Here is a 27234-nt window from a genome sequence, read left to right as displayed (position 1 = left end):
GAAAGAGAAAGAGAGGGAAAGGGAGGAAAAGTGTCACAGAATCTAGGGCACAGCTACTTCTGGAAGAAAGCGTCTGTTGTTACATTAACAGGCACATTTCTATCAGGGTCACCTGCGAATACACACACACACACACACACACACACACCACTGAGAGGAACTCTACTTGCTGAATACCTTTATCATGACACCAACTCTTTCGGTTTCACTCCCCCCTCTTTCACAAAGTGTGCTCTTGGTTAAATTTTAACCTGTTGAGATATGAGATGTGTTGCGCTGGTGTAAACAAAGAGGCTTTTTGAGAGCAAAGTTCCTGTAAGGCTAAACTATGCCGAGACAGTCAACTTCATAACCTAAAGGGAAGAAACTAGAATACGAACTCTACCACATTCTTTTTTTATAGTCGGTGTGGTTTATTTCTGACTTGCATAAAAACAGGTTTCAGTGATGCATCTGAATGCGGGACAAACAAAAACTCAGACAAAATAATGACTTCGGAAAATGTTCCATAATGAGGGTGTTTTTGATTTCGTCATCAATAAAGACAAAACCAAGAATGTGCTTTATTAACCATAATTAAATCATTAAGTAAAACATACTGCTGATAAAAATATGACATGGCAGGAAAAAAATATTATAGGATACTAATGCACTAACACTTTTTTTTTTTTTTTTTTTTGAGAAGAAAAGTCTAGAATATGACTGATCTAAATCATAATGTTGAAGATTGTCTTATAATGTTTAAATATTAATGTTGAAGATTGCCTCACACGAGCTGTATGAGCTAAAGCTGAATCGCAAATGAACACCAGTAAACTATGAAAGCCAGTTTCTGCCATGAAAAAAAATTATTTGTGTGATACTGTAAAAAGTTGCAATTACCTTTTTTGAGTTAACATCATGAAATTCAGACTTTCTCAGAAATGTGAGATTTTCTGACTTTATTTTTTGCACTTCTGAGATTATATCTCACAATTTTGAGTTCAGAATTCAATATTATTGAATCTTATTTTTCGTTTGTGTGAAAGCTAATAGTTATCACTATTGTTATGTTACTTGGTTGTCACATTCACAGCATTGTATTAGTTTGATTTTGCATGTTTTCCTTTCAACAAAAACATTATTTTCAACTAATATTAGATGCCTTAACTGCGTGAAAATTATGTTTTGCCCGGCGTACCAACATATTTTGCTTTACAAAGGGCAAAGATGTAAAAATAGAGCTTTATGTGGATGCTTTGCTCTCTTGCGCAGCCCATTTAGCTCTATTTCAGCTGGCGGTGTTATCCGTGACAGGTTACTTATCACCTAACTATACATTCACAACCCAGAAACCTGACTGAAAACATTGCAGCAAATGATTGAGCCCCAGAGCATTCAGCACATACCAAGATCAGTCAAATATCGGTAAGACTTTAATAAGCAACCAAATAAAATAAAAAAAGACAAAATTACAAAGACTGCGAAAACATTCAGACAACCAAAATAAATCCAAAAAGCAACGCAAGGCGATAAAGCATTTAGTAGTATAGATGTGTTTTCTGTGTGTCCATGAGAGTTCAAGAGCACTGCTCAACAGTTTACAGCACAAACACGTTACAGGCATCAATAAACCACTCAGAATAAAAAACAAAGCACAGATCATTTAAAAAAATAGAAAATAATAAACAACAGTAAAATCAACAGATACAAAACTCAATAGCACTTTACAATATGGTTCAATATGTTAACATGAGTTAATGCACCAAGTAACAAAAAAACAAGGAACATTTTTGCAGCGTTTATTAATCTAGATTAATCTTCATTTCTGCACATACAGAAATGAAGTAGATTTCAAGTTGTTTAAATGAACACGATCCCTAAATTAACATCATCACTAACCTAGGTTAATAAATGCTGTAAAACATTTTATTCAATGTTAGTTAATGATACCAAATGCATTAAAAATGCGAACAAATTCAACATTATTTTAAAGCGATACCAATTAAACCAATTAAAACTAGGTATCCTTCATGCTTTCAGCAGTGAAGTACAATACACAAGGATGTGACATTACCGTTTAGTCTTATATCATGTTTATATATTTATATTATGTACACAGGAGGAATGGTTTGTGACTGGTGACATTAAGGCTTTTAAATGAGTGTGCATGTGTTTACCAGAACATCGAAACCAGACAACGAGAAACTACGACGTCGAGGAGACGTAACATCACGACTCCACGCTCTCTGGAAATCTACTTAAACCGTTTCGCATCTCAGAGGATATTTCCTTAATATTCTCAAGGCATCCGTTCCTTCATTACGGAATTCCTGGTGGAGACGTTGAGCTGGAAGGTCAGTGCGTTCTCCTCTAATGAGGAGCTAAAGCGTTCTGCCTCTCAGAGCACGAGCGACGAAATCACTTTCTCTACTCACACATTCACTGATTGTGGTCTGACCTTTCAATCAGGATGTAAACTAAGCTGCGTCGAAACCCCGGCCTATTCGGTGCCAGACGGATCAGAGCGCGTCAGACCGGCCCGTGTCAGACTGACCACCCTTTCAGAGGTGAGAACTTCAACTTCTTTCAGTGGCATTGATCCAGACGTGGCACTAATAGGGTCAGTGAATCAAGATGGAAGCCCAGGGAAGCAACACTACGGTACCCAATATGCCCTCCAATACTTGGAAATAGAGGAGGACACTTATAGACTGTTGGTACAAGGGCAGAGAAGGAATATATGAGTGTGTGTGTGTGTGGTGTCCAGTTTAAATCACACTGTGTGTGTGCGAGACCCTGAGAGACTGGAGGAATAACTCACTGCCCTCGAGTCAGACACCATTTAACACACTGACTCATTCTCATACACACATACACTCAAACTACACCCCATAGAAAGCTTCCATATGTGAATGTGTTTGAACTCGGTACAGGTGGAACTAGTATTCGATACTAGATTACAGATATAAATATGTGATATGTGCTCTCATATAGTTCTGTACGCACAGAGCCGTGGTTGACATGCGCAACATTCGACCTGGATATTCACCTCGCCCCGTCTTCGTATTTACAACATTTAGAAGTATAGATATTTGTTGTCATTTTTAAGAAAAATAAAATGTGTACATACAGTAGTTTACAAATCACCTCACATCGAACAATACACAAGATCGTTCACTCATTCAAGAGCTTCTTCATTTTATTTCCCCTAAAACAAGGCAGTGTATCTCACTGACCGAGAGGAACGTCAATAAAACAGGGAAATAACAGTATATGATGCATAACTGTGGTGTCGGATGAGAGGTATATATAGCTGCGTGGCCATGGTAACAATGGACATGGGCTATAGTTATAAATATAGATTTGTTGGTAACACTTAGAGTAAGGTTTAACTTGTCAGCATTAGTTAATGCATTAGGTATCATGAACTAACTAACTAATATTCCCACAGCATTTATTAATCTTAGCTAAAGTCAATTTTGACATACATTTCAAGTTCATAAATTAACATGTATTATGAATTAACAACAAACAATAGTATATTAATAAATGCTGTTAGTTCATGATAACTACAACTAATATTAACAAATTGAACCATATTGTAAAGCGTTACATATGTGGCACACCATCACTTCATAAGTTTAACAATATATTTAGTTGAATCTTTATTTTCCGGCAGGGTTTAAAGTTCACGGTGAATAAGGATGTGACCCTGACTCGCTGTTTTTATTACTACAGTAATCTGCTACATTGTTTTGTGACTGAATGCATAAAGAAATTGTACATGTGCAGGGAAAACAGTAAAATGTGCTGCCATCTTTTCCTGACTTAATGGATTGTGGGTGAGAACGCACACATAATTCATTAATATTTGATTTGATTAGCCCCGAAACCAAATGATTCACTGGTGACTCATGTCACAGGATTGAGATATTGAGTGAACTGTACACGTCATCTCGAGACAGATGAGCACTGTGCATGTTTGACTCTTTCATGATCTACACAATACATAAGGATAGCTTCCATAGAACGTGCTGAAAGAGAGATGTAGTGCCGAGGAATGTGCTCTAACCAAACTCAACTCAACTCAAGTTTGAAACTGGTTTAAGGTTGAAACCATGATCAACAGAAAATAAGAACCTGTTAAAACGATTACATAACAGCACAGTGGATTTATATACATAACTTCATGTGTGTGCATGTCATATATATCACGTAGTGTCAACATCTGCAGTTTCGTATTACTCAGAACTTGTCCCCATGACAACCAGAGCAATAATTAGGAATGGAAGCCTAACAGTTTTGCATTTAGTAGTCTCTATTTACTTCATATGTTCATATTCATATACGATCCTTCAATGTTTTAATCTGTGCTATATCCAGCGTATTAATTCATCCATTCATTAACTCAATCCATCCATTAATCCTTTTCTCATGGTATTTGATGCCGTAATTTGTTTTTACAATAAAATTAATATTCGTTGAGAGGGAGAAATGCAACCTTTCTGGAAGAGGTCCACGATCACTCTTCAAGAACCTCTTTCTGCTCTCCTCTTACACATAGACAGCAGTCCGAGAGATCACAGAGCCATCCCTTTGGGACTCCATGTCATCATCTATGTCATCTTCATGTGGGCGGAGCTGTAGGATGGGTCCAACCCCAGTGAAATGGTCATATCGCTCATCCTCTTCTTCCAGTTCATCAAATTTCTTCCTTTCTACCTCATCCATCTCTCTACTAAGCAGGATATCCTCCGCTGTGTGAGTGCGCGTGGTCTCGAGCAGAGCCACGCCCCCCGGATGCAAGCCCTGATTGGCCGTTTTCTCGTTAAGCCCCACATCTCCTCTGTAAATGGGCGTGTTGTTGTTCCCGTTGTTTCCGGTACCGTTTTTGCTTGACTTAGCAGAGCCAAAGAGGCGGGTAAAGGAGTCGTAGGGAGCACCGGTTGGCTTGCCGGTGCCGCGGTAACCATGCTGTTGGCGGCGATTATGGGCTACCAGGAAGTAGGCGAGGACACTTAACAGTACGATGGCCAGAAGACACGCGAAGATCACGCCTGCGATCACACCTGCATTCGAGGAGGGAGGTGATTGCTCTAGAGACAGAAAGGTGAAAAAGAGAGAAAAGAAAGGAGAACAGAATTAGACAGAATTAGATTCATGGAAAGGAAATGGAAATTAAATGTTTAAAGAAAAAATCTAAACTGGAGATTTGTTGCCTTTCAGTCCATGTCTATTAGCGCTGAAGTCATCTTCAACTGACTGAAACCAAATCTTGGTTCATGTCAAGTGAAACATAAAGGGACAGCCCTTTAATATGTTCTATAATAGTGGAGATTTTGATTCAAGTGACTTCAATCGTTTGAACCGTTCAGTAAAAAGATAAATTCAGTGACACCTTTAAGTGTCAACAATGTGGGTTTTTTTGTGATATGAATGAGTAATTAAATAATTCACCTTAACCAGTTTGTTAATAGACAACAAAATATCTTATTACCCTTTATTGAAATTTGTGTATACATTTTATAATTTTTTATAACCCTTTTTCTCTACTTGTTGTGAACGAGACTGACTCACATGCCAAACTGAACAAAAGACATGGCCAACTCTAAGTTGGTCAGTAAATTCTCGTTCACAAGCAAGATTCATTAGTTCATTCAAGCCCTAGTTCATTCAGTTCGTTCATGTGACGGCTCGTTCAATGTGTTCCCCATAGTCTTGTTAAGACTCCAAACAGACACTCGTTCAGTTAAGAGCATATTTGTTTAGTGCATCCAACAACAACAAAAATATCAGTGCATGGTCAGTGCATGGAAGAGAAGAACAATTTTTTCACTTAAAAGATTAATTCAAAAACATCTAATGTAAGTATTTTCATGGGGTCTTTATGAGGACTAGGGAAAAATTATTTCCACATTGTTTCTCACACATAGTCCATGTATACACTTAAATGTCTGTGTATAGCCCTATTCGGATGGGACTAGTTTTCATGGATTATTACGTTAGAGAAATTGGTGTTTCACAGGCATACTTTGTGATTTAAATTTTAAAACCTTTTGTGCACCAAACTTTCGCATGCTTTCATTTTCATTTCAATATACGGATGGAATACGTATTAAAAAATACAATTATAAAATTAATAAAAGAGCCAAATCGCGTAAAACTGCAAAGCCCATTTTAATATCAGTGTCAGGTAAGATACTTGTCTAGATTTCTATGTTCACTTATGTGGGTTTATTATAAACAGCCACTTCTATAAACCCATGTGAAGTTTGTTTAAATAGGGTTTTAATAATAAATTAAAGGTATATCAATAAGTAATTCATTAAAAAACATAAATCACGTCTAGAAAACACACACTCTCACCTCTGTAATAAACACGGATGTTAGTCCCGTCCGAATCGGTACATGAAATCACAGACGACGGGTGATAAGAATTGTACGTCAAACATCGTTTAGAAAACTAGTCGTGTCCGGCTTATGTTGAATCAAGTGAATGCATGTGGGAGGGTGACATTTATGTTCAATTCCTTAAGGGGAAACTACTTTCCATAAGGCCAGTTTGCAGAATTCACAATTACAACTGCACAATGAAGAAGGAAACACAGCACCAGCATGCAGTTTCACATAAAACAGAAAAGAAAGGATGATGAACAAAGGGACGGATGACTGGTTGATGGATGGATAGACAGACGGACGGATGGATGAGAGGAGGGAAGGCATAAGAGAGGAGGCTGGGATTGACAGGGGAGACAGCAGACAGACGCATCGGCCTTGAAACCACAAACACACAACAGCGCACAGCTTCTTCCTCGCTGCCCAGCGAATGAGCGTATGAGATGAGTGTGCGAAGACGTGACTTGCACTGCTGAAAGAGAGCAGTGCATGTGTTAACACCCAAAATAAACAACATCATAATCTCGAACTCTTACGTTTTTCATCGATTGTCACCGTTTTTTCTTGTGCATCTTGCACAGACACACAGCTAACGGGAGAGACAACAGGAACACAATCACGTCTGATTGCCTCAGTCACAATGTTCCCGTTAGCCACCCACTGTGGCGTACTTCTCTCTCCCACACACACACCTCCACCTCCCACTGGTACAGCAGGAGTGAGCGTGTTGTTCTGATCTTTGAGTCAATCTCTCACTGCCTGCCTGAGTCCTCTGAATTATACATGACAGTCTGATCATATAGCGGCCACACACACACCCACGGATCTACATGGCTTCATTATCGGAAGATTTCACACTCGCACACAGCCGCAGAGGGGTGCTTGCCCGTGCCGAAGTCGCAGTCACAATCCCAGGGTGTTGGCACACAACCGAAAAGGTGTTCTGAGTGGTTTTCAGCATGTTGCTATGCGATTTCTAGGGCATTCTGAGAGGTTTCTAGCAAAGGCACTGACCAAGAAGCACCAAAATTTTAAGTAGTACAGAATCCATAATCCGTAACATAGGCAATATTTGTATGCATGTTTTCTTCCCCATAGGAAGTTAATAAGGAGGCAGCTTTAAGTTGGCATGATCCATTTTTGGCTGCATCTTTTTGATCTTATTTTGTATGATTTATCCAGGCATACATCTTTTTTTTTTTTTTGACCTCATAATTTTTTATTAAATTGTTATAACTTTACCTTGGTGAAACAAGAGACTCTTCAATAATCTATTCACTCGGTTATACGTCATTATTTGGAAGAAAGATCTGCTGCTACTTCTGTTACATCACGACTTTAAAAGTTGCTTAAAGGGATAGTTCACCCAAGCCTTAGCGAACACCACTAATTATATTGTATTACCACTAATGTAGTCTCTTCATCTTTCTCTAAGTACTGGCAGTATATTAATAAATGTACATATTAGCGCTCTGAAAGACTTTAAGTAAAAAAAAAAAAAAAAAAATCACATCCTCACATCCTCTTTTCATTTTTCCGTCACACCACTAGACGGGAGAGAGCAAGACAAGGCAGAGGAATAGATTTTTTTCATAACAGCTGGATGGAGAATATGACAGAGTCTCTAGAGTTGAAAATGAATGATGGAGGGGGGAGAGAGAGAGAGAGAGAGAGAGAGAGAGAGAGAGAGAGAGAGAGAGAGAGAGAGAAAGAGAGAGAGAGAGACAGTGTGGAGGTTGAATCTAGGTTAGCCTGAGAGCAACATGAGGCACAGTGTTGAGAAACGATTTGGATTCGAAGTTGGATCCCTGCTCTGGCTCCAGTGGTGGAGTTACGAAACATGCTCCGAGGTATCTCTGTACCGCTCTCGTGCTTTCAGGAGGAACACCGAGACAAGATCTATGCGGTCCGACCTTAGTCACCATGGAGATAGTTGCCGTGGGCGAAAACAGCCACGCGACCGAGAAGGTAGTAGCCATTTCATGGCTGTCAAAACGGCTGCACTTAAGCAGAACCACTTCACGGCTAACCAACACTTCCCGCGGCGCTCCACAAAACATATCTCCTCTTGCACCTGATTCCTCCACTACATGCCGCGAACGCCAACTGAACACAACAAATTTTGTCCGCACATGCACAACACAGCCTGGCTCTGCTTTACGGGGCTGATTAGCATTTCCCTTCCGCTCTTCCTTTGACAGAGGAGGATAAGAGGCCGGGAGCTGAAACAGCAGTGACTGACTTATCCTCACCGAGAGCCTCTTGTGGGGGGGAGATGGTCGGAGAAGGAGGGTGGGTAGCAGTTTTGGAAGGCACAGAAGTGGCTCAGGCAAACAAAACGAGAGAGTTTGAAGTGAAGAGGATGAAAGTGATGCGAGCGGAAGAGGGGAGGAGAGCGAGAGGATGCACGTGCGATGGGAGAGCCGTAGGTTCCCAGGGGGGTTGAAATGCCACCAGCGTTCATCCGCTCCACCCTCCTCGTTTGGTTCAGTCTCTTCCTGCTTGCCCTTTTCTCTTGTTTTCACTCCATGAGAATATGGGAGGGACCAAAGTTGGAGGGAAGGCAAGATGTTGTCAGTTTAGTGTTTGGTAGGGGAATGTACATTTCCAAATGAGCAAAGATTTGCCTCAAAGCCACACAGATCTGCAAGGACACGTATATGTAAGAGAGAGAGAGAGAGAGAGGATAGCAAGGGGAAGGGAGGAAGGTAGTAGGCTTTTAAAACCCAAGTTGTGAGAGAAAAGCACCTTTCCTCCACATTACCTAAGAGCTATTAGTCTTGCTCAGCACTAAAGCAGCTCAGTCTCTCCGCAGTCAGCCATGTGGATATTTTATTCCATCAGCCTGTCACAGGACATCAGAACGGGCCAGAAAAAGCCAGAAGAGGACAATTTTGCACCCAATGACGGCGATCAAACGTAGCGCTCACTTTGGCCATTAAGCTATGGGAAGGGCAGGAGTAGTTTACCAGAGGTCACAAATCGAACCCACCCCCACCTGAACACCAGTGATAAAGTCAATAAAGTTGCCATATTCAAAAAATGTACAAGTGGATAAAAAATAAAGATAAGATAAAGGAAGAATCCTAATGGACTCAAATAAGAATACTTTAACTTTGGTTTTGTCAATCAAGACCAGATGAAACAATACCCCATGATTACAATTAAATGACTCTTTTTGAATATAATTGATTTAAATAGTCCAATCATATTATGTTGGGTTATGACTGCCCAACTGAAACACCAGACAGTTTACTAGTGGGTCCAGTCGCTGCACAACGTCAAAGGTTTGGGGTCAGTAAGAATAAAAAAATAAAAAAATACTTTTATTCAGCAAGGACACATTAAATTGATCAAAACTGACAAAGACTTTTGCATTGTTATAAAAGTAAATGCTATTCTTTTACATTTTCTATTCATCAAAGACTCTTGAAAAAAACAGTTTCCACAAAAATATTAGGCAGTAAACTAGATAACAGTTCATTTTAACTGTAATACTATTTAACAATATTAATGATTTACTGAATTTTTTATCAAATAAATGCAGTCTTGGTGAGCATAAGAGACTTCTTTCAAAAACATGAAAAAAAATCTTACTGACCCAGTGTTTGAGTAAGCTATAACCACGACACTTTCACGCATTGTGAAATTGCTTTAAAATCATGCAGCAGTAAGTGATACAATATCTTCAACTGACTTCTCTAAGAACAATGATTTAAACAGAAAACGATGTCAAAACACTGTTCAAAAACACCCAAAAACACCCGCACTCAACCCAACCCCACCCAAACACAGTTACATCTGCAATCACACACTCCTCTCTTCCGAAAACGTCCTTTAGAATTCTACGGAACCTGTGTCACATTTTCAAGATCAACAAAAAACTCAGACTAAAGTAAAAACGCCACCATAGAGAGGAACAGCTGAATGCTGAGGGATGACAGCGCATGCAAGGTGATCTTGATGACAAATAGAGTGACGAATAAAACAAACATACAGACAGACAATGAAAGTGCCAACAAACTGCCTTATGCCTGAACTGTAACCCCTTGCTTGTCTGAAATTGAGTCTAAATTTCCAACTAGTACCTCTGTCACCACCTCACACTCACCACTGTATAAATGTGTGAGGGTCCTGTTATGAAATACTATAGACAGACTCACCCCTCACGAAGACGGTGATTTGATCTCTGCCGTATCCCAAGCTGTTCTTGACCTCACAGATGAAGGTGGTATTTATTGTGTCATCCACCTTCTGGACAGCTAGACGGTTTTCCTGCACCTGCACTGTTTCAGGCATCAGCCCGGACAAACTGTGGGACAACATTCAGACAATATTATCCTAACTTTTAAAATACCTCATGACTATCAGCATTATGTCCGGTTCACTTTGCAACTTATTCTGGCCAAGAACCACCCACTTAGACAGGAAGAAGCAATCTGACTGACAACAGTCTGTTTTGTCATGCCGTTTAGAGGTGGGTTTATTTGAAATTATTGATACCACAATAATAGACTGGCATTGAAAAAAAAGTGTCTTTCCATTTTTGGGTAAACACCAACATTTTTACAGTATTGCTTGTCAGACAGTAGGGATGTCCCGAGTGTTTTACCAGTGTGAAATGACACCACTTCCTGTGACGGTTTAACACTACGGTAAAAACACTACTCATCATTCTAAAGATCACACCTCATCTGTGAAAGGCTGCTGTCTTTTACTTTCGTTTTGTTGTTCATTTATTTTATGTCATTAAAGTCTTTAAATGTTCCCGCCTACTTCTTCCTTCCCGGGTTTCTGCACCAGTGTAACGCAGTTTGTTGTTATGGGAAGAAGGAGGCGGGAAGCGGGAAGCGGGATACATTTAAAGACTTTAATGACATTAAATAAATATGTGAGAGAGAGAGAGAGAGAGAGAGAGAGAGAGAGAGAGAGAGTGAGTGTGAGTGAGTGAGAGAGTAACAAATCCCTCATACCTCTGTATGGAATTTGTGTGTGTGTGTGTGTGTGTGTGTGTGTGTGTGTGTGAGTGAGAGAGAGAGAGAGAGAGAGAGAGAGAGAGAGAGAGAGAGAGAGAGAGAGCACGAGAACCTGTATTTTTATTTATTTTTTAATTTTTTTGTAGTGTTTGAATAAAGGGTGGCAGTCTTTCATAATCAACTGTTGTTGTGGACTATATACTGGAGAAGTATTTGTTCTCCATTTGAGTGAGATGTTTTTAGGTGGCTAATTGAGCAAAGTGCTTCTATATATTTTATTATTATTAGTAGTATTAGTTCAAGAATAAAATAAAAATATCGGATTGATATCGGTATCGGCAAATAGCCAAAGCTGCGGTATCGGAAGTGAAAAAGTGGTATCGGGACATCCCTAATATATTCCCATTGAAGTTTTGAGTAAAAGCCATGCCACACTGTGCAACATCAATGATACACATCATAGCCAAGACGTTGGTCCCAATCGTCCAATTAACATCTCATAGAAGTCACCACACTGTGCGACTGACACTGACTGAACTTTGTCTGTTACTGAGATTCTTTGCATAGGCTAGGGGTGTCCTGCTCCTGAAGGGCCAATGTTCTGCAGAGATTAGCTCCTACCTGCCCCCAACACACTTGACTGGAAGCTTTTATTAATCCTGAAGACACTGATTAGTTCAGGTGTGTTTAATCAGGATTGAAGCAAAACCCGACTGGAAGGTGGCCTTCTAGGAGCAGGACTGGACATCCCTGAACACACCTGAACCAGCCAAACAAGATCACTAGAGACTTCCAGGAAGGTGTGTTAAAGCTAAACTCTGCAAATAAGTGGCCCTTCAGGAGCAGGTTAGGACAACCCTGCACAAAGTGATCAAAGCCTGTAGATTTTGCCCTATTAAGTATTTTACAATCATTTTACAATGTTTTTTAGAAAAACAGCAAAAAGGTGGCTAAAATTCTACAGCGTAAACCCAATTTAAGGCTCAGACTAAACAGAACTTAAAGTGAAAAGAAATGCTCACGTTTTCCAGGTGACAGTGGTGGGGTGGGGGTTTCCATCAGACTGACAGGTCAAAAACGCACTTGTCCGGCCCCTGTACCAGTTGTTATCGTACCCAACGATCTGCACCTGGGGAAGATCTGATAAAGAAAGAAAGACAGAGTGAATAGGAGGATCGAACAACTAGCCTTAATGAATGAGTTTAGCCTTGCACCATTGAAGTCTTAGGTAAATTGAACACTGATACGGTCTGTCAGCTAACTCCATGATGACCTCATTGACCCTTAGCTCATGTTTCTGGTCCAAGCAGCACTGTAAAGCCTCAGGGTAATTTGCTTGATGACCTTTACTAATGTTTGGCATATTCTGAGACACATTACTGGCCTGGACCGATTGAGACATGACTCACTACAGCAATTATCAGCTATAGCAACAGGGAATGCTTAGCGTAACATCATTTGGATCAGTAGTTGCTGGTGCAGTTAATGGTCTGATTGATATCTTACATTCAACAACAAGTTTCATGGGGAAGGTTTCAGGCTTGGACATGGTACGGTGCGACACTATGCAGCTGATGTCTTTGCCATTATCCGCTGGCTGCGGAGCCAGCATGTAGGTGCTCTGGACGGTGACCGTATTATCCGCATTGTCCGTCTTCATTGGCGTCGTCTCATTTCCGTTAAGCGCCGTGGACCAAGAAATGGTCGCTGCCGGACGGCCATTGGATGATTCACACCGCGCCACAATGACCGGGGTTGTGCCGGCAGTAACTGTGATAGTTGTAGCCATGTTCTTTGGTTTAGCTGTGAGAAAAAGAGAGAGAGTTTGACCTTTATTTGATGCTATAATGTGAAGGAGGGTAAGGGAGGAGGAGGGGAGGAAGTGGAGACGGGAAGATCACAGATCGGCTTGTCCTGCCACACGCTAGCACAGCGCTCACATTGTACTCACGTTTCGCTCTGAGAAAGACATCAAAGAGAGGGAAAGGAGAAAAGCAGGGGAGACGGGGAACGACAGGGAAGCGACGGCCTCTCAGCATGATAAGCAGGCAGATCAATAGCGGAGAGAGAGAGAAGGGAGGGGGCAAGCGAGCGAGAGCCCGGCCAAGGTTACTGCCACATTTCACACACATTAACAGCAGCACAATTGGTCTGACAATACCATATATAAATCCCCTTTAAGCCCGCAAATGGACACAGACGTGAGTATGCGTACACACACATACTCTTTGAAGCAAAATAAGGCTGCAACTTAGAAATATTTTTATACCGCGACCAAGCTGTCACTTGTGTTTTAAATTGTGTTTAAAAAAAAACAAAAAAACTTTTTTTTATTAATATATTATTAATTATAATACAATATCATTTTATGAATGCACATAGTGCTTATGCTATACACACAAATGTACAAATAAATCTCATTACATATTCATCTAATCAATAATACAAATTTGTTGTTGATTTGTTGTTGTTGTTGTTCTTGGTAAATCTTTAATTATTTAACTGATTATTTGTTGCAGCTCTTAAGCAAAGCCCCAAGTTTTAATGTTCTTTTCTCTGGTGCAAACAAACACACACTCACCCAGCATGACCAGTGAAGACACTCCCTGTTCGTTGCCGGAAGGGTAGGTGGCATATTCACAGATATATCGTCCCTCGTCTGTCATCTTCACATCTGTAATCTGAATGGATGGGTTTTCCAAAGTGGGCGGGTCTGTTACAAAACGGACACGCCCATATAGAGGGGATTTGGTAGGGTAATTTGCCCCAAATTTTGGATGGAAGACTGCGATGTTGGTTCTCTCTACGTCAGTCTGTTCAAAGATCCATGACACCTGCATGCCAGAGGAAACAAATCCAAACTAAATTCAGCAGGTGACCAACCAAAGCAGGTGATGATTACAGCACATAAACACTTTCAGAAAGTTCTCAATACGAGCCCAACAAACAAGTTCTTTCTACAAACTCTTGTTCGTTGGGTTCCACAGCTCTGCTTAAGACTGGCAGGTAACATGAAGTTGATTTCAGACCTGCGTGAGCTGGTTTTCGCCTGGATTCGGAAACTGGCAACGCAGTGTCACAGCCTGACCAGGGTATGACACGACTTCTGCATCCACCCTCACACGCTGAGCCAACGACCCTGGAAAGAGAATGAGAAAAGGCCATGAGAACAGGAAACAACCTTCACTTCTGTTTGGCTAAATTCAGATGACCCGCGACCACCTCGCCGAGCGCATCCAGAGAGAAATTTAGCACACACTGGAGTAGTCTAGGAGTTCAGGGATGACAAAATGAGAAATGATAAATGAGGTTACAACCAAACAGCAAGTAGGCCAATGTTTCTGATCTCAGCCAGGGTGTGCGAGATGGTGAGAATCTAAATGTGAATGTGTGTGTGCAAGCGTGTGTGAAAGTTTCTATGAAAAAATAGCATTCAGCTCGCTCTCTGCCTAAAGCATTCATCATCCAACACAACCCTGACAGAGCACATTCACCAGCACAGGAGTGTGTCCGTGTGCGCACGACGTCAATGGGGGTGTAATGTGGTAAAGAAGTGAAAATTGCACCCAAAACACAGTAAAGTACCATGGGAGTACTGTATATGTCAGAGCAAGTGTGGTATCTTGTCTAATATGTGTGGTATCTTGTTTAGTTTCACATGAGATGGTTATCTTATTTGGAATTAAGGTACAGCTGTATTTGCATACAGTTTAGACATGATGGACATGCTTATTTGGCCATTTCTGCTTCTTAGGGCTGGTTCACACAGAAAGCGGTTTTGCTTTGAAAAACGGAAAAAAGACGCGGGCAGTGGAATGGGGAAAAAGCGTAAGGACTCGAGACGCGTCTTTTAAAAGTTGAACTTATTTTAACTTGAGCGCGAAACGATGCAAAAGACGTGAGGCGGTCATACATTGAAAAATAAAGTGGAATGGAAAAAAGTGATTTTCCAGTACAGGATGAGAGCTTATTAATTACGAAAACTATTATTTTATTTCAGTTAGTTTTTTAGTAACTGCTGTTAGTTTCGTTTTAGTTTTTCATTTATGTTGAAATTTCTATTTTATTTCAGTTTACGAAAATGTTTTTTGACCAATAGTTTGAGTCTTAGTTTCAGTTTTCGTTTACGGAAAATAACCTTGGATACTGAACATTTATTTTTTATTTAAATTAAAAGTTCTGATCTATTATTCTCTCATACTGTTATATTTTTCAATGATTCAACGACATTAGAAAGTGAAACTATTGCAGGGAAGGAAAAATTGTTTTTCATTGCACATTTTTCAATTAAAAAAATCTTTGTCTTTATTTTTAGTTTGAGAAAAGTACAATGAGAACCACTGCTCTACAATGATATTATAAAAGTGGCAAATCTACTGCATAAAGGTTTAAAACTCACTCATAAAACATACTGTTGATCACCAAATTTGCAGTTGAAATAATGTCATTTCAATAGGGATTTGCGCAAGATTTACCCACACAGATTTCACATTAGGTTCAAGTTGGGTCACATGAGTTTGCAGCATTCGCACCAAAAGAGAACTGCTTGGTTTGAAAGTGACTTCCATGTGAGCCGTGCTTCATGCATCACTACACTACTGACAATAGAAAATGGAAAAATGTCTGTAGTGTAAATGAGCTTAAGAGCGAGAGCGGAATGAAAAAACCCTACAGTATTATAGGTATAAAACTAGTTAGACCGGTTTGTCTGCTAACCAGCTGAAAAGACTGAAACTCGCAAAAAAAACAAAAAAAAACACGGCCACGTCAAAACTGTGAAGGTGAGAAAAGGAGGAAAGAAAAGGGTATCAAGACGCAGCTTAAAAAAGTAAACATGTTTTATGAGAACTCTCAATTGCTTCCTTATTTTTATCTGGAACATATGGTTCAAAAGTCCACAAATATGGGATTCGAAATTTCTAGGTCACAAAGTAATTTGTGACATTGATCATTTGACTCTGTACTGACCATCAGAGGTTTTTCCATTGAAGCTCAAACGTGCGGAGTTCATACAACTTGAGTGCTGTTGCCATTAAAGCAAAAGAGGAAACACAAATACTAAGACAGTTATTTTTCTCTCAACTTTTCACCCAAACTGTAATGCTAATAATATAACGTGTATAAATTAAAAATGTGTAAAAAAAAAAAAAGAATTTATTTAGACAAAACTGAAGCATGTTTTTTCCCACTAGTGGTCTTGTGGACCCCACCGTGTCTCTTTTTTGTCTTCCGCAGGTGCTCAAACTGAGACGAATGTGTGTGTGTGTGTGTGTGTGTGTGTGTGTGTGAGCCCACGGAGGCGATTACTTCTGAGCCTGCGTTTAGCACCGCTGAGCCCTGTTATTGAAAATCTCCCTCGCCGTCTCTCTCTGGATGGAGAGTGTGGATAGGTCATTACACTGATGTGTAGAGGGAGTCAGCGGTCCATCAGAACACTAAACACACAGTTCTCACCTTAACATACAACAGCACATTGTGTAAATAGAAAGAAGGGAAGTGGGTAGAAGATATAGAGATTAAATAATAAACTGAAAGCACAGGAGAGATGCAGACAACCTCAGTCAGTGTAGATGGAGTATTTAATTTCACGCAAATAAAAAGGCTGTAAGGGATACACGTATGGTACCATATACTGTACAAATTGGTTGTCTTAAATCCAATGTCACATCTGGTTTTTGACATCCTACAGTTATTTTGTGAAAATGTTTTGGAAAGCCATTTTCAATGCTTTTCAATCATTTGAAACTGGCAAGTAAAAAATAAATTTTATATATATATATATATATATATATATATATATATATATATATATATATATATCCTAGCTAAAATGTCCAGACAACATTCAATTTTGTTAGTGGAAATGTAGTAAAACACACACACACAAACATATACATATACATGTGTATATATATATTATATATATATATATATATATATATATATATATATATATATATATATATATATATATATATATATATAATATGGAGGGTATCCATCATAAGAGGATTAATATATTCGGGGCTCCTTTGAAAACCCCTGTACTGAACAATCGGCACAGTTACACAGCATTACATCCCATTAAAAACACTGTATGTCTATCCATCAACTGTTACCATTTGTATAATATTAAATACGGCATCTGCCCGGATTAAGGTCCAAAGCGGCATGTTAAACACAATGAAAGACAGAGGCTGTGTGTCACCCTTGTTTTCTCTGTGCTTGCCGCCTGCAGGTGACATGCCACACACACACTCAGAGGGCGTTTATGTAAATCACACACCACCATTCGGGGGCCTGTCACCCATCATCATGTCACACACACACACACACAGAGAACACCGCTGTCTTAAATCTAGTGAGCTCCTGCTTCTCATCCCTCCAACCTGGGAGAAAAACTGTTCAGTCCAGTGCGGACAGTGACAGACGAGTGCCCAGAATGAGAGTTTAGATGGCAGACAACGCGCTGTGACTACCAATTGCGCGTGTGTGTGTGTGTGTGTGTGTGTGTGTGTGTGAGTAGACCTTCATTTTATAACGCAAGGACAGATGACGGAGCATTCAGGTTCTGTCCGCAGAGCTTATTATCGCTCACACTCACACATAATCGGAGAAAATGCGTGGTTTGCAGGAAAATGGAGATGTCCAGTGGGTGAATGAGAATCATTCATGACACAGCTGATGTGTGCAGAGAGAGGAATAAAGATTGAGGGGTGGGAACAGATGGAAACGAACAGCTGGAGGGGGTCTGTGGGGAGCGCGGGCATGCGTGTGTTAGCGCGTACAGTAAACATGTTTATTTGCATACGCAGATGTCTGGAAGTGTGAAACTGGACCTTCTGTTTTTGGGGACTTTTTCCACTTTTTATTGATAGAGACAGTAGAGAGGAGACAGGAAAGCTGGGGAATAAAAGGGACCTTGGCTCAAAGACGCAGGCTAAATTCAAACCGTGTTCCCCCCATATGAGCAACAAGGATCAATCCCTGCATCTGAATACACTGCAAAAATCTTTTTTAACATTGATAATAATAAGAAATGTTTCTTGAGCAACAAATCAGCACATTAGAATGATTTCTGAAGGAAAATGTGATCCTGAAGACTGGAGTAATGATGCTGAAAATTCAGCTTTTCCATCACACAAATAAATGTAAATTTAAAATATATTAAAATATAAAACAGTTATTTCAAATTGTAATAATATTTCACTATATATCTGTTTTTACTGTACATTTAATCAAATAAATGCAGCCTTAGTGAGCATAAAAGGTTTTTTTCAAACCCCCAAACTTTTTAACAGCAGTGTGTATTGCATAATATATTGTAACATAAGGTAAAGGAAGTTTCTTACTGGAAACCAAGAAGAAAAAAAATACAGTGTGCAAAGTACAGCATGTCAAAAGACTGGATGTCAGATGTCCCAGTGCTCAGTATTCATGAAACAGTAGGTGAACAATCCCCAGATGACTTATTGCATCTGCTGAGATTCTGAAGTGTGCTACCAGTGGACACTTTGCTGTCCCACGAGGCCGCAGGAGATGAGAAGCCATCAGATTCAAAAAGTATAACAAAAATAGTAGAGAACTCAGGCTGTTTGTTTTAAGTCTAAATGTTTCTGCTGAACACAAAAAAAGATATTTTGAAGAATGTTGGTGACCAAACAGGTTACCATTAACTTTCATTGTATAGACCAAAAACAAAAACGGCATTTCTCAAAATATTGTTTTTTTTGTTCCTCAAAAGAAAGTTAGTCATATACATTTGGAACAACATGATAGTGAGTAAATGATGAAAGAAATTTGTACTTGTTATATTATGCTTGTTTAACACCAAGGTAAATTATTCTCATGGTATGTCATACGTCAAAGACATAGGTCAATGGTGGATGTATTTATATTTAAACATACTTTAGCATATCCTTTAACAATGTAAATATGTGATTTCGTGCCCTTCAGAATACACCATCATTTCGTGTGATCATTTCGACTAGGGATGCACCAAAATGAAAATTCTGGGCCGAAACCGAACCCAAAAGTAAATAACAAATGAATAATAATTTAATAAATCAACCTTATTTTATAATCATCACTCAAATAGCTAAAACTGAGTAGTACAAATATTTAAATTGCACACAATGCAGTTTTAAAAACAGAATTGTTTCTACTCAAGCGTGTGCGGTCTTATGAGGAGCTCAAATGATACTAGAGACACACACACACACACAGAGGAAAAAGAGCAGTTTTCACACAACCCTGTTCCCTTTTACCACACACACACAGACTCACAATTATGAGCTAATGAGGCCTGAGAGAAAGAATGAGGGCCATGTGCAGCTTGAAATGAAGCACAAATCATCATCCATTTGCCTCTTTGTACAAACACGTGCAACACACACAGATTGAGAAGAGTGACACATGACCAGGGCGAAGGGACTTCCATCCTACAGGCTAAATTATTCATCTGCCACTTACGACCGAGAGAGAGAGACAAGAAATAACAAGATGCTTTTTGCAAGGACTGAAAGAGAAGCGTTTCACCCAAATAAATCATAGGCTTCTCATTTTCGATTAGGAGTGACACAGCTTGTGCATCACTACAGTTGTTCCTCGTTTTGCCTGCATGTATTCTGGGCTTGTAACAGCTGTCAATCATCAATTCATGTCACTTAAAATGTCACTGGCCAGGGGTGACCAATCAGATGAGACGAGATAAAGAGACGAAAGATTGCTATTTGTTTGTGTTCACAAATCCTTAAGATTAGAGACAACAAAAACCATCCACAATTGACACAGACCACACTGAATGCTTCAACAAACACACACATAATACACACAGAGCTCAGAGGTAATCTGAAGACTAATCTGGAAGCACTTTGTGTGTGTGGAAAACACACTTTGTCCTTGTGGGGACAAAATGTCAGAAAATGTCCCCAGAAGAGCTTTTTAATTTCATGTGTATTACTTCTATTTCATTCATTAATATTGACGTTTAAAATAATTGTACAAAATTAACTATATCTAGAAGTGAGCTCACAAAACACATCCAAAGTAGCTGTTTTGCATCTAGAAGTCATGAATAACTTCGACGCAAAGAACTTCCTTTTTTTCAGAGGTCATATTGCAAACATAAGTGATATGTGGAAGATCGCATGACTAGCCTTTGAACAAAATACAGATTGAATCCAATAATTAAACACTTCTGGTTTCTCTTTACTTCTGCTGCCTTGCACACACACAAACACACTTGCCTCCATCTGTGTGTGGTGTGTAATAGGATTCCTGCATTTTCCAGAAGGAGGGAACCCGTTCGGTTAGTCGCTTCTGGGTAAAGTAAAGAGATAGCACAATCTCCAGCCATAGCTAAGAGACCGCAGCCAATCACATTATACCAGGCTTCAATCGTGTACAATACAAGCTCACAGCAGGCTCGCATTTACCTAAACAATCCTCAGAAGAGCTGATCTAGGAGGCAGAATGACTTTTGTTTAGTCTTACTCTCTCTTGTACTTACTTTTTGTGTTCGGTTTTGTGAATGTAATTAGTAAAAAAAAAAGAAATAAAATATTCAACACATGATGTGGTTCACACTTGGCATGTTTGGTTTGATTAAAACTAACTTTGGTGCGACTGCTCTGTTGGTTCATTTGAATAAGTGAACGCTGAAATATGAATGAAACGAATACGAATGAAATATGAACGCAACATGGACCAAAAACATGTAAATTAACCAAAAACGGAACATGGTGTCACAAGATGCGACCTTAAAAAGGACAGAATGCTCAAGCATACCTGTTTTTTCTTGTTATACCACGTCTCCTCACGTCGTAACCTACAAAATACCATCATATGTAGGTTACACACATACAACGAGCGTATTTAGCCCAGCACACAGCATTGTTTTGGATGTTTGGCAAGTTCCGTCTCGAAATATACGTCATAAAAGCAGACCAATCAGGTTGTGAACATATCCCAATGCCTTTAGGTTCGGTGTTAAAAATGCCAATGAGAACGCTAAGCGGACCAGAACCTTTTTTGGTCCGGAAAAAAACAAACCAAGCGAACCAAACTTCAAGTGTGAACACAACCTTTATTGAAAATTAGATGAAAATACTGTGTGAACTGAAAATATAATGGCAAGACGACATCTTTTTTTTTCTTTTTCAAATGTCCTTGGGGCGACACAGTGACATTTACTGTATAGTCAGATTGCAAACAAATGAGTCTTTTAAATTATTCTTTTTAGTAAATCAAAACATACAACCAGCGTTGCACCTTTCATGAATAAATTACTCTTATTGTTCTGCCTTTTCAATGAATCATCCAAAAAGACTGGCAGACTTTCTAAATTATTTTATGAGAGTTTGTAACCAAAAGTGTTCATGAGTTTATAGTTTTGTAATAGTTTTACAAAAATGTCAATTTGAAAATGTTGTTACATTAGAGAAAAGTGAATTTCATTCAAAACCAAGTAAAATAGTCAATATTACTGAAATACACAACCAAATGAATCACAATCTAATCAAACCTAAATAGAACTGCAACTCAAATCAAACAGAGTTGATTCTGAAATTTTTTACTTTTATCTGAACTTTTGTAACTATTTGAACACATATATGATACCGTGTCTTAACCAGGCACGATGCGATAAGTTCCATCGGCAATAAATGTATCAGTTCATACTGAACGTGAACTGCAATCCCAGTCAATCAAAATGTACATCAAATGCACAAACTGTCCTGTTGTTCATCAGCGTTTCTTGCATGTCGTTTGTTAACAAGTAGTCCTTCAAGCATTATATAATGTTATATTTGCAAATGCTATAAATTCAAGTATTATAAAGTTTTAGCCAGGATTGTTTAGAGTACTGAGCACAAATCAAAGTCCACAGACCCCCTCAGACGCATTCACAGCACGCTTTCTGAACGTACATTCATTACGGTGTCTGTAAACACACAGAGAGTCAGTAAACACTCGGCTCAAAGGAGCTAAATGGCCAGTGTTAGCACAGCACACAGACACAAAACAGCCCATCCGAGGAGAATAAGGGGGCAGTTGGGGTGAGCCGTGCGTGTGGACAGACAGCAGCACATTTACAAGGCTAAGACACATTCCACTGAACACATTAACCAAGCATTTCACTACTTGGGAGTAGCAGTGTTGGAACGAGGTTTAGATGACATCACTTTATGGTGAATAAAGGGCTCATAAATGGTAATTAGCTCACAATGACATTGCTAGGTAATATTTGTACTCCACTTAGTCTTTTTACTTAATGGAATTGCTGTGTCTCATGAATACGAATTATGATTTGGTTCTGAGGTGTTAATGCGATGCGCCGTGTTCTTTTTGCTCAATTCGCTAAATCTGATCATTTACTTGATACCTTTGATCTTCTCTTTTTTTCTTTCTTTTTTGATGGCAACTAAAGAAAGTGTTAACTTTTCTTGAAGAATAATAATAAAGATTGTTCTTCTACCTGATTTGGTAAGATGATGGTGTACAGATATATTCTGATTTACACATCTCATCTGACTGTCAGTGTTCTCTGTATATAAGCGTTTAGCTTTTTCGTCTGTAATTTTGTAGGTCCGTAGACACAGTTGTAGGCAAAGTCTTGCATGCGGAATATTTGATGTAAAGGGTGGAATAATATTTAAGTGGTCATTAGTGGGAATCAATAGGCACGGGCAGACTGTGGGTCCAACAGCCAGGACTATTTCGACTCAATTCGGTGCCCACTGATAGGAAGTTGCTTTCAAAGGTCCCGTGCTTATTCGTGTTCACGCTCTGCAATCTAAAGAACGTCAAAGGTTTCTAATTACGACGTGCTTTGCAGCGTTGAGCACAGCGTTTGCGCACTGCAACTTAAGTGATTGACAGCTTCAGCGCTCTTTGCTCGCTTTCAGTAGCCTATATAATCTATTCGCAGTTTGAATAAAAGTTTTATCTTTCATCCTGCTAAGAGGATCAATGGCCACGTTGGCTATACACTGCAGAGTTTCAGCAGAGACAAGCGGATTAGTAAATCCGCTAAAATATCCCCTATGTTATATGGCAGTAAAGGTTCACATTTGGCTATATGTTCTTTTAACTTATAGAGCCTTCTAAACATCTGTATAGCCTATGGTGTGATTTATGCACACTTGTTCAAAATAGCCTGGTATTGGCAGATTGTTCACATGACGTAGGCAAAAGTTTTGTATCATTTACACGATGGATGCACGCTCTCATTTTTTGTTCTTTTAATTATTACCATATTGGGCTGTGTGTCTGTTTTTCTTAAATGCATCAACTCAGAATGCATAATGTTGTTTGATTGCTTGTGTTACGTAAGAAAATATTTTTTGTCTATTTGATGTAGAAGATTTAATGGACTACATACATAATACGTAGATGCATAAAAGCGTCTGCTAAATGAATAAATGTAAATGTAATGCAGGTGCGGTTCGGGTCGCGGTCTATGGCAAACGGGTATTGGCTGAAAGTTGGTAAATGTTCTGCTGGGGTGCGTGTGTGGTAAACTATAAAGCTCATTTGATTTAAACCATTATCATCATTATAAATAAATCTTGCTAATTCACAGCAAAAGAATGCAGAAACAGAAATATCCAGATCACAAATCTGTGCTGCTTTTCTGTGAGATGGAAGGACACACACACACACACACACACACAACATGGCGGATGAGGTCAGGTTTAACATCTACTCCATCACGATGACCAACAGAAATGAGTCCGTGTTTCAAAAATGTTGATAATGTTTCTCTTGATAATACTGGCACAGAGCGACTTGTCTTGTGAAAAATTAAACGTGAATCCTCTGCCTTTATCAGCATGTGTCATGTCAAAGTCAAACAATAAAAGAGGAAATCAATCAAGAGATCACTCACTACCTGCATCTGCTGATAGCACACGCACGGCACCTAACACCCCCCATTAATTAAACTAGCTCCCTATAATTACACTGATCTTCAAAGAGGGTGACAGAGAGAGAGAGAGAGAGAGAGAGAGAGAGAGAGAGAGAGAGAGAGAGAGAGAGAGAGAGAGAGAGAGAGAGAGAGATGAGAGAGAGAGAGAGAGAGAGAGAGAGAGAGAGAGGGAGACAGGGGGATAAACTAGAAGAAAATAGAAGGAATGAACACGGGGCTGATTAAATGAATACATGCATCCGTGTTGTTGACTTCTGGGAGAATGTAACAGAAGTACAATATATATTAAGCAGATCACCAAAGAGCTAAATATGACATGTACGAGAGAGGCTGAAGGAAACACACACACAAGCAGCAATAAGCTGTTAAATGAGCTGGCTGCCGGCATCTCCTTTTAAAGGATGTGAGGGAGATTAGGCTTGAGGCGGCAGAGATTTGCCACCACTTTTGATTAGGAACGGATCATCCTGGATTTTCTTCACATCACACGAACACACTCGCACATCAGAGACGCGGCTAATTACAAACGCACACAGGCGCACACAAATGCCCCACACGCTCCAGCAGCGATGTCTAACTAATTACCTGCTGGAAATGACAGGATCTGCAGGTGAAATGAGAGAGAGACCCGTAGAACTTTAACACCTGAGAGAGCAGAGGTGACCGTAATCCGTTTAACACCAAAAAAACGAGAAAGAGACGAGAAAGAGTTGAGAAAAAGACGAGACTATTATGACATGAGTACCTGAGAAAGGTGAGAAGGTATGGAGACAAGAGACCCAAAGAGATGAGAAGACACGACATGACATCAAAAGAAATGAGAATTAGACAAGGAAACAGGGACAGACGAGACAAGGAAAATATGAGAAGTAATGAGACTGATGAGAAGAGAAAAAGATTTTCAAGAGAAGAGACGAGGCGAGACGGGATGAGAATTATCACTTGGACACATGGGAGATAAGAAAAGAGAAGATAAGGAGACGAGAAGAGATAAGAAAAGACGACATGGCAAAACAAAGACGAGTATCACTTAAACACTTAGATGAGATGAGATGAAAAGAGTAAGAGAAGTAGTGAGATGAAAGAAGACACCACATGAGATGAGACAACAAGAGACGCAAAAAAGATGAGAAAGAGACAAGATGGTTACTATGGGGGAAAAGATTCAATCAATCATGATGATTTCTTTAATGATTCTGAATCGATTCACAAAAATTGGTACGCCAATCGTGATGGACAAATTTTGGATTGAAATGTGAGGTGCCTAAAGACTCCGACCCCTAAAGGAGAGGTTTATGACAACACCTGGAAGAGGAAAGAGAAGACAAAGGTTATCGCTTCCACATCTGCTTCTCTTCAATCACAGCGACATTCCAGAACAGACCGGTGAAGGAACTCAGCCTTATCTATGAATGATCAGCCAAAGAAAATCCGGACACGAGGAGTCCTGAAAAACGGGTCGTAAACCCATCACTCTGTTATTTCCAGGGATAAGGAGGGGTGGAACGGGAGGTGGGGAAAAATGAGAGCGAGCAGAGAAACGCAACAGCTGTTTCCCATCACATCTGCACAGAGACACAAGCATCAGCTCACAGACACTGCCCTGCGGAGGAGAGAGACAGACACAGGGTGGTGTGTGTGTGTGTGTGCGTGTGTGTGTGTGTGTGTTTGTGTGTGTGTGGATGGTCATGGTGGGGGTGAGCGGTAGATGAAATATGGATAGAGAGGGGAGGGGGGGAGAGATGAAGTGAGAGTTGGAGTTGAGCTCTGTTGCTGAAGTAACCTGCTCTGCATTCCCCTTGAGTGAGTCTTTCACTCCCTCAGACAGCTGAAGTTCCTCTCGCTCGTGCTCTCGCTCCCTTTTTCTGACACTCGGAACAAGAAGGGCCTGTGTGAGTTCAAAGATGAAGGAACCCAAAGGAAAGTGTGGGAGTGTGTGTGTGTGTGTGTGTGTGTGTGTGTGTGTGTGTGTGTGTGTGTGTGTGTGTGTGTGTGTGTGTGTGTGTGTGTGTGTGTGTGTGTGTGTGTGTGTGTGTGTGTGTGTGTGTGTGTGTGTGTGTGTGTGTGTGTGTGTGTGTGTGTGTGTGTGCAAATGTCCTCATCAGACCCTGCTTCACCGTGAAGGCATGGCAGTCGCAGCAGCAAGGAGAAATAGGACATCCATCTAAAGCTGAGTGCCGAAGGAACGCCGCCCTGCACCAGGGCTGTTTTTACATTCATTTCGAAAAAATTAAACTAACATTTGTACATGAAGCAAATATAATGAAAAACTGTGGACTGAGGACAAACACAAATTGCTGCCACAAGTGTAGCTTGTGTTTCAATGAGTCATAAAGATTAGGAAAATCTACTTTGCGAAAACTTACTAACACACAAACATCTTACAGGGTGTGTGTGTGTGGGGGGGGGGGGGGGGGGGGGGGGGGGGTACACTGTTTCCATGGCAACATATGAATTATCATCACCCCCCCACACACACACACACACACACACACACACACACACAGCACCCCTCTGAGTTTGCGTCTCCGGTAACCGCTGGGGATGGAGACACACACGGTTAGTGGTAGGTTTATCTCATCCCAGGTTATCATTGAGAGCAAATGGCTGAAAGATAATAATGAATCAAACTGAGAGGAAATTAATCACACTGGAGGTCTCATGTTGAAAAACACACTAGAGCACACAAACGCACACACATCTGCCTCTGAATCTCCCTCTCACCGGCTTTCAAAGCGTTTTGTTGACTGATAATGGCTGCTAAAATATACAAACGCTACATTGTTTGCTTTGCTTTCAGCCTGTCTTGATTGATCTCTCAACCGCAGAGAACTGAACCAAAATATTTGCTTGCTAGTTCAAAGAGCCATTCTTTACAGCATCTCTGGATTTACTCACATGCATGTTTACTTAACAATTTAAACAGGACTAAATTAAAGCTAATTCGTTTTA

General features: G+C 39.9%; 1 protein-coding gene across 2 annotated transcripts in view; it reads right to left on the bottom strand.

Moving 5' to 3' along the window:
- The window catches only part of LOC309484671 (nectin-2), a 70259-nt gene that overhangs the window by 30442 nt on the left and 12583 nt on the right, over positions 1 to 27234 (bottom strand). Inside the window, exons 2-7 of one of the 2 annotated variants that reach the window (XM_082151010.1) lie at positions 14384 to 14493; positions 13936 to 14188; positions 12861 to 13157; positions 12377 to 12494; positions 10542 to 10690; positions 1394 to 5078 (exon numbers count right to left, since the gene is read on the bottom strand). In XM_082151010.1, coding sequence (XP_082007136.1) covers positions 4537 to 5078; positions 10542 to 10690; positions 12377 to 12494; positions 12861 to 13157; positions 13936 to 14188; positions 14384 to 14493 — 1469 coding nt within the window. In that variant the 3' untranslated portion in view covers positions 1394 to 4536. Of the gene's footprint in view, positions 1 to 1393; positions 5079 to 10541; positions 10691 to 12376; positions 12495 to 12860; positions 13158 to 13935; positions 14189 to 14383; positions 14494 to 27234 lie in introns of those variants that run through there. The other variant, XM_082151011.1, reaches the window with a different exon arrangement.

Source organism: Leuciscus leuciscus (genome assembly GCF_965113295.1).
Source record: "Leuciscus leuciscus genome assembly, chromosome: 20".
In the NCBI taxonomy this organism is placed as follows: domain Eukaryota; kingdom Metazoa; phylum Chordata; class Actinopteri; order Cypriniformes; family Leuciscidae; genus Leuciscus; species Leuciscus leuciscus.
This window is presented reverse-complemented; position numbering and strand designations above follow the sequence as displayed.